The sequence below is a fragment of the Neolamprologus brichardi genome, chromosome 17 (assembly GCF_056152115.1).
Source record: "Neolamprologus brichardi isolate AB-2024 chromosome 17, ASM5615211v1, whole genome shotgun sequence".
Lineage (NCBI taxonomy): Eukaryota > Metazoa > Chordata > Actinopteri > Cichliformes > Cichlidae > Neolamprologus > Neolamprologus brichardi.
Genome location: NC_142120.1, coordinates 33,887,545 through 33,898,571, shown reverse-complemented (window position 1 = coordinate 33,898,571; position 11,027 = coordinate 33,887,545). Strand labels below are relative to the sequence as shown.

The 11,027-nt window shown below is 42.4% G+C and overlaps 1 protein-coding gene across 7 annotated transcripts in view; it reads right to left on the bottom strand.

The window, feature by feature from the left end:
- The window catches only part of slc38a4 (solute carrier family 38 member 4), a 33,286-nt gene that overhangs the window by 3,732 nt on the left and 18,527 nt on the right, over positions 1–11,027 (bottom strand). For all 7 annotated transcript variants that reach the window (XM_006806459.3, XM_006806461.3, XM_087830708.1 and 4 more), the window contains 11 exons: positions 10,558–10,631; positions 10,052–10,144; positions 9,824–9,905; positions 9,658–9,740; positions 9,163–9,221; positions 7,983–8,243; positions 6,468–6,547; positions 5,516–5,616; positions 5,260–5,384; positions 925–1,069; positions 193–290 (listed from right to left, as the gene is read on the bottom strand). In XM_006806459.3, the coding sequence (XP_006806522.1) occupies positions 193–290; positions 925–1,069; positions 5,260–5,384; positions 5,516–5,616; positions 6,468–6,547; positions 7,983–8,243; positions 9,163–9,221; positions 9,658–9,740; positions 9,824–9,905; positions 10,052–10,144; positions 10,558–10,631 (1,201 nt within the window). The remainder of the gene's footprint in view (positions 1–192; positions 291–924; positions 1,070–5,259; positions 5,385–5,515; positions 5,617–6,467; positions 6,548–7,982; positions 8,244–9,162; positions 9,222–9,657; positions 9,741–9,823; positions 9,906–10,051; positions 10,145–10,557; positions 10,632–11,027) is intronic.

Genomic DNA, 11,027 nt, shown 5'->3' with positions numbered 1-11,027 from the left:
AGAGAGAGAGAGAGAGAGAGACAGACAGAACAAGAAGGGATTCAGCTTGATGAGATATACAGAAGGGGTCTGTGGAAATTTCTGGCAGATCACATTCATCTGGCCCTCAGTGGATACATGGAGAAAGCCAATACAGTGAGAAAGCAGCAGAAAGCATTGTGTGTGACTGCGAGTGTGTTTCTGCACACTTACCCCAATCTTCTGTGGGGAGCGCAACGGCAGCGACTTTACCAGGCGCAGGTAAAAGGCAGCGGGTAGGATGAAGATGAGCATCGTTGCTGCAGAGGCGCCTGCAATTAAACCGAGAGGAAAACTGAATCTGCCAATCAGGTGACAGCAACTGAAACAGCCAGACCAATCACTATGAGGAGGGATTCTTTAAGTGACATGTTGAGTGACAGCTGTGTTTTTTAGACTTTTTAATAATTAAGGTGCATAACATAAGCTTTTAAAATACCTTTAATAAAGCATCAAGCCTCATATATTATAGGCATGCCATTAACTATTGATTTGAGGTGCTGGTACTCAGTTACAGAGTAGTACTCTTCGGTTTGATTTAGGGATTACTTTTGCAAAGCTGATTTTTCTTTTTTCTTTTTTTTAAACTTTGCTCGAAGTAATCGTCTTTCCTCCAACAGAACATGTGCACAGGCATCTGCTGGCAACTCTTTATTAAAAAGGGGGTGAGTAGGAAAGTGTTCTTCCTGACAATCTTAAACCTGAGAATCCTCACCAGGTAAGGATTTAACCCGACATTTTAAGCTTCTCTGTACTTCCAGCGGCTTTATCCAATTAAACAATCCCTCATCTGAAGGTGCCAATCAGGCGTGAACCGGCAAACCTCACTGACTCACTCTGGGTTCATGTGTCTTTTTGAAAGGGCAGAAATGTTGCTCTCTGTTCACACTCAGTGTCAGGACTCACCGATGAAGCCAAAGATGTCCCGGATGGTGGGGACACAGATGACCAGGACGTTGTTAAAGACCAGGATGAAGGCGGCAATCAGCAAGTGGCGAGTCCAGCTGAACTCTCGCCCGCTGAACAGTAACGTGGTGATGGACGAACGGATCTAGGAGAAACAGTGACAGAGTGGTGAATGTGGTGAAACAGTGTTTTCAGCTTTCTTGTAAATAGAGAAATAAACGTTTGTTTGATAAAAACAATTTATTCCAACACTAAAGTCAGTTGCTCTCTTCTTGTCTCAGTCATAGAACCGAATCATTAACAAATATGCACGGCTGCCAGCCTGCGACTGAAGCCGATTCCCCACACTTGGCCAGTGATTGAAGTGTGTCAAGAGTTATGAACTTGTGTGTGTGTGTGTGAGTCAGAGAAAACCAGGAGATCCTTGCGCTACAGGCAACCTGTTAAAGCCTGAACTGGGTGAAAGGTCGCAGGTATCAGGTAAAACCTGAGGCCCCTTTAGCCCGTAAGCCTCTGAGAGAGAGGTCACAAAGAGCCCTGCTTACAGCGCCCATTCAAAACTGCTTGGGATTATCTCCCGCAGCGCAATGTAACTATGGGATTGCATCAGCCAGTGCAGAGAGGAGGGCGGGCTCAGCCCCAGGGGGGGGGGAGGAGGCGTGTCTTTATGCCTTTTCTCTTTTTTTGTTGCTGCCAGCATGTGCTTCTTCTCTGTGACAAACTAGTGGCTCACAGCACAGATAAAATGAACAAAGTTTCTCTCTTAGCCGTTTTAAAACAGCCCCTCCTCACCGCCCCTACCCATACCTTCACTTTACTCCCACCAGCGTAATTAGGACTGCTTGGAAAACTAGAGCCTGGATGCAGCATTTCACTCCAAAGCTTCAAGTTATTCAGCATCTGACTGTCATCTGGCACTATGACTCTTGGGAGTGCACCCTTTGATATCTGCACACTCCTAACCTATCAGTATGGCCAGGCTTCGGTCAGTCCAAAACAAACCACAGATGAAGATCTAAGGTAATAAATAGGCAAGCATATGTGACTTTTTCTGAGCAAAGTTAAATGTGTGACTGACAAAACCAAGTGTGAACTGAAACTACAAGCAGAACAGTAAGGAAAGCCCCTTCTCGGATATACATACATATATATATATATATATATGTAAAAAAAAGTGTTGCCTCGCTGTAAAACCACTGAAGCTTTACAAACCATGACTTCTTCTCTAGGCAAAAGGCTTTAATGCAGCCAAGCAAACCTAAGAAGAATACTTGGGAACCGTGCTCTCTAGCGGTGACACCAATCCTGATGGACAACAACTGCACTGTGTGAGGCACCGACTGCCCTGCTTTCCCAGAGGTTTACATACAGAACACGCTCTGTACTTCAGCAAGAACAACATTCGGGTGTTGAGGTTGTGTAATTTCTGTCTGGGTGGTGTTTGTCCCCTCCAGCATGACACCAGTGTCATCCTTTTAACCTAAATTCAATAGAAGACCCCTCAGGCTCGTTTGCCCTCGGCTCTTTTGGAAGCGTTTCAGCACATCTGGACTGAAATAACACAACTGTTTACAGGAGCACACCTATTAAAAAGTAAGACATTCAAACACCTGCATTAATCACCAGAAATAACCACTCATGACACATTAAATATATTTAGCTTGAGTGGCTAACTGCAAATATTCACAGTCACATGTGCATTACTAAAGCAGGAGCAGAGGAAGTAAAGAGAAACCAGCTGTAGCTTACAAGCCTTTACATACATGTATTTAAGCCACAAGGAACGTTTTTATGTTGATGATAGTAAGTTATTACTGGCTGTAAGTGTTAATCAGCTCTCTTACAGCCGTCTTTTGTGGTTTCCATCTCCTGCTGGAGCCTGAGAACTGGAGCACGTCTGACTCCACATAAAACCCTTTCATTATATCCTGGATCCTGGCAAAGCCTTATGTGATGTGGCCTCTGTAAGCATCTATCCTTCATGTGACTGCGCCGCCCTCTGCATGCACACACACACACACACACACACACACTTTCAGGCTTGAACGTTTATCTGGACATTTATCTCCCACACATACAGTCTTGTCTCGTCTCTTACAGTCCTCTACAGGAGTCAAAGACAGCTGCAGATAAAGCTAAAGTTAATCTCTAGCTGAAGGTCGGCCACATTTTCCTACAAAATGAAGGTCAGCAGCATTCAAGACAAGATTCTCAAATGCCACACGGAAACTTGGCATAAGCGTTGCTGTGACTGAGCAGTTCTTTTGATCCGATGCCGTGCATGGATCTAGATCTAGCCAGTCTTCCGGCAGTGCTATGGCAACGGTAATTGCAGGAATAGTTATGGTCAGTTAATTAAAACCTCCCCAACTTTGTGTATTTTAATCAGAACGCTGTTATCAAATCAACTTTCCCAGTCACTTCATTCACACTGTCACCAGTTAAAACTACACCCAAGACTGACTAATGTTATGTGTCATGTCTTTACATGCAGGCATATTCAATCTAAAACCAGTGTGCAAAGCAGGATAACTAAAAGAAATCTCCTTGTAACAGCTTCAACGCTGATAAAACGGCCATGTGCACATTCGTTTTTTAACTCCAAGCCAAGGCTGCATAGCTGCCTTTTTCCTAATTCATCACAGCATCCCGTTTCAGTCTCGTGTTCCTCTGTCGCTATCAGTTTTCTATGTCCTCTGTCAAACTCTCTATTTCTCTTGAAGGACTCAGCTGGATATGTTTCACACAGTGACTAGACATGGATCATAAATACCCAGGATTACGTTTTTTGATACGATTTGAACATAATTTCACATATGGCTGCAATATTCAATTCAATTCAATGCAATGTATTTTATATAGTGCCAGATTTCAACAATAGTCGCCTCAGGCACTTTATATTGGAAGGTGAAGACCCTACAATAATACAATACGATAACACAATAATGCTAACAAAGTAAGTCCATTACACTATCTTCTTCATTGACGGAGTGGGTACAGATGCATATTTCTTATCAACAAAACTACACAATTGGAGGATTGTGCGGTCCTGGCAGAGGTTTGTGTCTGTTTCTCTTCTCTAGCTCGTCTCACTGGCTCCACCTCTCTATCGCCCAGAAGGTAGCAGTTAGAGTCGGGGTTTTTCCACTGTCCACTCCGAGTCTGTAAACTTCCACTGCAGAGACTGAGGGGGCTGAAGGGATTCCCCTCTAACATAACAAAACACAACAAAGGAACTGAGGGGGAAGTGGCACTGTGCGGGCATAAGCTCCATCCATGCGTCTAAAATGTAACAAAATGTGTAGGCTGTATGTAAGAGAGCACCGATGTACAGAAATGTGTCTGTATAAATGTGTGTGCGTGTGCGGTGTCGCAGTGTGTTTCCATAACATGCCATCACTTGCTGCATCATTCTCCATCAGCACTTTCCTCTGATTGAATGCTCCTGCCCCCTGGTGGCAGTCTGCTGTAACTTCAGGTATTTCCGAGAAGAATTCATGAATGCCCCAGCTGCTCTTCTCTATATTAAACCCAGTTTAGATGTGTGTGTGTGTGTGTGTGTGTGTGTGTGTGTGTGTGTGTGTGTGTGTGTGTGCGTGCGTGAGTGCCTGGAAGCCAAAACGGGTCAGGAAACTTCCTCTATCTAGCAGCCATTCTTGTTCTCCTCAAGTCAGATAAAGGTCAAGCTAAAATTAGTCTTGTATGTCCATGTATGGACAGGCAAGTAAGAGGGGAAGCATACGTGTGAATGAATGTGGCTTGTGAAGTTGTGGTGACTGGAAATCACACACATGCAGACTTTTGACTTCATGCTGAGAGAAAGCAACATAAACGGGTGTAAAAAAGAGTCAGGCCTCACTGCTGAAATCTTACAGTGTGTATGCCTGTTTGCGTTAATTTGATAAAAAAGTTTTGTTTTTTTAAAGAGCCTTCGTCTGTGCATTTGAGCTTTGAGGTGACGGCACAAGCTGGAGCTCCAAATTGAACAGTGTGTTCTTTTTTACCAACGGTGGGAAAAAGCAGCTGTGTCCAGAAAATGACAAAAAAACCCCAAAACATTCTGAATGACTGCAGTGAATACAAAACACAGTCTGTAAGCAGACTGACAGAGAGTGGCAGCAATGTTCAACATTTACAGGCGTGGTGTTTGTGCTCGTGTGCTCTGACGTAAATCAAATTAAACTGCTGCCTAAACGAGGCTCCAAATGATGACGGCGAGTGATGAAAGAGGTTAGAAATAAGCTCTAGGCATGATATTTTACCATAAAGGCAACTTTTTCAGCTTCCAGAAGACAAGACAGAGACAGACTGTGTGTTTATGCAGGTTGTACTTACAGGGAAAAGCACGATGGGGACAGTAAGAGTGACGGCAGTGAGGACAGCCAAACGCACCAGCAGCAGCATCGTGTCAAACTTGTACACTTTAGTGAAAGTGTGCAGCAACTCTGCCTCCACGTTGTCTGTGATGCAGAGGGATAAAAGAGCAGTCTGTGACAAATACTGAGACTGAAGAAATGGAAAAATAGGGCAAAACAAAACAAACAAAAAACAATCGTGCCATTTTTTCCGTTTGTTAAACTGTTGCTTTTACCATAAAAGGTGAGGTAGCCAAAGAGTGCTGACAGCATGTACATGATGAGCATGGCCAGGATGGACAGGTTAGAGACATTCTGCATTTTCTTCCGGCTCCGACTGTAGATGGCAAACACACAGACTTTTAGAGAGGTGACTTCACGATCGAAATATAAGGATTTTCCCTACTTTGTAGGGTGAACACAAAAGGAAGTGTCGAAAACAAACCACTTCCTGCAGAAGTAGCACCATTATCACGCCACTTCTGCAGGAGGTGGCTTGTTAAAATTAGGTAGTGAACAACAGAACAAGATTGTAGACACAAGTGGCAGAAATGACTTTTCTCCAAAGGACTTGCCTCTCCCTTAGTGATTGGGTGCCAGTTGAGGTTGTTCGGGAAAGTGACGAGTACGCCTCCCGGACACCTCATATGTGAGGAGTTCCAGGCATTTCCTATTGGAAGGAGGCCCCTATTTCTCTCTAGTGTGTCCTCGGGAGATTATATCTCTTGACTGGCCTGAGAATGCCCTGGTGTTTCCCCGAATAAGGTGGAGGCGGTAGCTGGGAGCTAGCTCACAACTAGCACTTCCCAAATGACAGTATTACTGAAAAATGCTAATTAGAAATCCATGTTAAAGTCCCTGACAGCAGTGCACGGGGAGGTATCTGAAACCAGATGAATGTAAACAATACCAGCTCTGGCAGAGGTCCACTACTAGGAGGCATCCACTAATCCACATTAGGAGTACCCCACACAGACACCACAATTTTCGCCATCTCAGAATTACCAATCAACTTTTTTTTTTTTTGCTTTGAACACATCAAGAATATCAAGAACTAACTGTTTCTTTGCTTCCCTTCTCTTGGAAGACGTCATTGCAACGGGTCAGCGTATGATGATTTAAATGTATGTGTAAGATATTTGATGGTTTTTCAGGATATGATGATGTAAATGTAAGTAGCATACTTACTCTTTAAGCTCGCTATAGATAGGCAGCACCTCAGGATGGCAGACGAAAGCAAAGGCCAGGATGGGAACAGTGTACGCAGTCTTAGGAAGGATGAAAAAAGTAGGGAAACGAGCCATTAACATGATGTAATATATATCAGAAGTATTCTTCTACTGGGTAAAGTAGCTGTAAAACAGAAATGCCTGCTGATATAGCCTCAAGAGAAAAGAGAAGAGGGAGAGCACTATAAAACCTTTTCCTCAGCATTTAAGACTTCTGATGCACCGGACAGTTGAACACAGCAGTGCTCCACTGCTGTCTGCTCAGGTCATAAAAACTGGTATGCATAAAAAGACATGGAATATGTTTCCTTTCTTTGTCTCCAATCAAAACATGACATGCAGACAATACAATGACCTTTACTTCTACCAGCTGCTACCTTTTAAACGGTCTCATTTTTCTACTTAAATTATGTGAAAGGTATCATTGTGGAATTTTATTTGTAAGAGCTGTTATTACACAAAGTTTGGATTTGGATTAACTCGCTTTTATGAAGTATAATGCCACATTTAGGCTACGTCCACACGTACCCGGGTATTTTTGAAAACGCAGATTTTTCTATGCGTTTGCACCTTTCGTCCACACGTAAACGCCGTTTTTGGTCACTGAAAAAGGAGATTTCTAAAAACACCTGCCTGGGTGGATATTTTTGAAAACTCAGTTTTTGCATTTACGTATGGACGAGAAAAACAGAGAAAACGCAGCGTCAAAGGTGTGCGCATTTTTTGACGTCACACTGTGCACCACGTTATTGTTTCGGTGAAATGAATTTCTACAATACTATTACTGTTAATTGTTCTCTCTGCAGTGTTTAAATGCTTACATATACACACACAGTTACTGTCCCTCCACACATACGACTCGGTTCTGCTTCTATGCCCCAGCTTTGTTTACTTTTTCCCACCGAGGCTTCTAGACTTCTGATTGGCCAACATTTCTACACGGTTAGGAATATATTGCCACTTGTTGCTTTGGCATGTTCCTAGCAGCGTTTTCCTTCATTTCTGCCTTTATGTGTGGACGGGATTATTTTTTAAAACGAAAACGGAAAATCTCCGTTTTCAAAAATACCCGTGTACGTGTGGACGTAGCCTTAAAATGTGTACCCTGATTTATGATTATATTTGCCCACAGATTAAACAAAACATTTGTCACTCAAAGGCTGAAAACAGATCACCAAAGATGTCAAACATGTCTTGGCTTCCCATACTGGTGTCTCGTCTATTCACCCCTACAGCCCCATGATACATTGTGTACATGTTTTCAAGACTTTACCCCAGCAACAAGATTATCTTAAACTTTACTAAAGTCTTGGAGTGTCTAATTAATTGGGAACTGATCAATGGGGAATATTTGTACATGTACAATGACAAACCCAACAGTTCTCCATTTCAGAAGCTAAAACCTCTTAAAATAACAAACAAGCAATGGACTGTGAAGGCAATCAAAGGTTCTGCACCAGTACAACGAACTAACCTGTGAGTTGAAGACAAAGTATTTCGGCGTGCACATCTCCTCAACGTCTGGGTGAGGTTCAGAGTGTATTCCCGTGGAGTGCTGGGTATCGTGGCTGTCAATGATTGCTGGGGAAATGTCAGCGTGGGAGAAATCCATATGTATCGACTTGTTTTGTAAGGCGTAGAGCCCTGGCATGTCCGAGCCATTTATGCTGAGATTGGATGAGTGGCCAGAGAGGAAAGGCAGAGGGCAGGGTAGCTGGGTTTTTTTGTATATTATCTGAAAAAGATTGACATGAAGTCTGACTGTGTTCTTCAAAGTAGAATTGTCACATATTGTATGCTAACGTACTAGCTAACAGTTTTTTATTACGACATCCAAAAGATACGGAGCAACATTAGCATCTCAGCAACTTAGCGATTTCAAACTCCTTTTAGCTCTTTTCTAGCTTCCTTCAACTCCATAGAAAAATAAACTGGCAACTTAGTTGCTAAATAATTGACTGAGTTCTCCAGTTAGCAGCTAAAATTATCTGTTTTTGATGCTGCAGAGGTAGCACATGCTGGGTTTATCAAGACTGTTCACTGAAGCAGGCTCCTTTACCAAAGAAGGTGCACAAGAGCAGTGACAGTGAATCAAGAGTTTAATATTGTTAAAAAAAATGTCATCTTTGTAATCTGCATTTAGCGTCATTTTGTCATGCTACCTAGCAAGAAAATGCCAAAAGATACCATTATAACGCCAACCATACTGAAGGGTTAAAACAAATAATTTAGGGACGGTTGTTTTACTGCTTAGTTGAGGTGTGAGGCTGTATCTTAGGTTTTAGTTGCACCTTCTTCAAGAATAAGAAGTTGCAACTAAAATTTATTAAAACGTGGTAAGAAAAAAATTATTTGACCCTTTTTCCTACCACTTTTGTTCTTTTAGGCAACAAGTTGAGTGTTGACCTGGGAAAGTAAATATGAAAAGAAAGAAAAATCTACTTCCTCTGTTAGTAGTCCTGACACTGGCAAATTGGAAATCTGAGTAACTGGCAACAGGCCGTAACACAGAAACTATTAGCTGAAAGATGCTAACATACCCCAAGTGACAAACACCTACGTACAGATGGTTTATGTTCATACTGATCTTTTGACATACAACTCTTAATCACATTATTATTAGCACATATTACGATCGCTCACACTCAACTTACCACACCTAGGAAGAAAACCATGCAGGAGAGGGAAAAACCACTGGTGTAGCCCAGGTAGCCTAAAAAAGAAACGAGAAAACAAAAAGTGAGTTCCTTTCTTACTCTGAACCTAGATAGCTGTTCTTAATGCATTTTGATGCCTTTTCTATTATATGTGTCACTCTTGCTTGTCAGCCCTATTAAAGAAACCAAGTGTGATCTGAGCAGAAACAAATTTAAATACTGACAGATGCAAAAAAAACCACCATCATCATCATCAACAAATTCAGTTCTAACATAAAGAATTTATCCCGTCTGCTGCTTTATACAGCTGTCTGTATGTTTTACAGACAGCTGCAAGAACATGGAGGCACTGAGGAATTTGGCGAGACATAGCAGGAAGTGAACTTTAGAAACTTAAGTGAAACTGGAAGTCAGTCTGTGGTGGGAGCAAGTGGATAACGTTTACAAAACATGTGAAGGAGAAAATATGATGGTTTTCACTTGTGTTCCTACCCAGATTTTTGAGGAGGGATAAAGGCAGAATGATTCCGACGGACACAAACAGCACCAGGTAATTTCCATTTAGGTACCATTCACTGCAAACACAACACAAGGTTAGACCACAAGAGATGGCACACAAACAATAGTTTGCTTCATCTTTAGAGGAGCCCATTCTCACCCGGAGTTTTCTTCTAAGTGCAGGAATGCTCGGATCACTTCTGGCAACTCATACTTCACTATAAAGAGGTAGCTGGACATCGCTGCAAGAGGACAACAAGGGCAACTTCAGGTTTCACGCAAACTACAAATACTTCTTTAGAGGTGCACATTACAGATATTATTGTAGCTCCAGTAATGCAATTAAAAACACGTATGTTTCATTGAAATACACTGATTTAGGGCCTACCTCCAATGTTCTGCATGATTATTGATCCAAATGCAGCCATTTTGCCGGGCCAGCCAAATGCCCTCTCTCCAAGCTTCTCATAGATGAGGGATCCTGCCAGAACAGAGAGTGACTAAAGATACCGGCCTTAACTAGACAATCAGGTGTATGTTACACAGTCTCTTTTGCGATTCTTACTTAGCCCCTTCTTTGTAAAAAAAAAAAAAATCTTTGCAATAACTACTTCATTCTCATTTCTTCAAATGCCTTTAGGGAAGGGCGTGGAGATTTACAACAAAAGTTGGCATAACAGCAATTACTTTTTGGTGCTGTTACAATCACTTGTTCGGGCATTTTCTCATGCGTCATACTCCTCCCTGTGACCTACAGTAACCTCACAATTAAATACTTTATATAAATTGTTGTCATCTGTGGAAACATACACGTGTAATCCCTTAATAAGCAGTCATAACATTTGATGTCGTAACATTTAAAAATGTTTAAAGGTCTGAAGAGCAAATACCAACCTCCTTCCTTAGCAGTCACAAGGAGCAGGTGTACAGAGTATAAGGAGAGGATGGCTACAGCGATGAGGAGGACTCTGTGCAGAGAGAGAGAGGCAGAGAGGTGTAGAAGTATGAAAAACCGGTACGGTGTAACTGAGTATCTACCCCTTACTGTTAAAAAAAACTTAATGACATTTGAAGCTGCTCTGGCTCATGTGTTGTTTGTGTTCGGGAGGGGGGGGGGGGGGGGGAGGGGGGGGACACGACACGGGACATTCTGTCCTTTCAAAATGACTTTGGCATTGTTGTAGCATGACTAATGCCTGTGTCACGTAAATGCTACAAATGCATCCATTGCTGCATTCTTCAAATACCATACTGTGTGTCAGCAGTGAGATTATGACGGAAGAGGGACAAAGTTGTACAGCTTCCTGTAGTTATTTCACACCCCCAGCTAGTTCTCATTTTTAGGCTCTGGACTGCAGCCATGT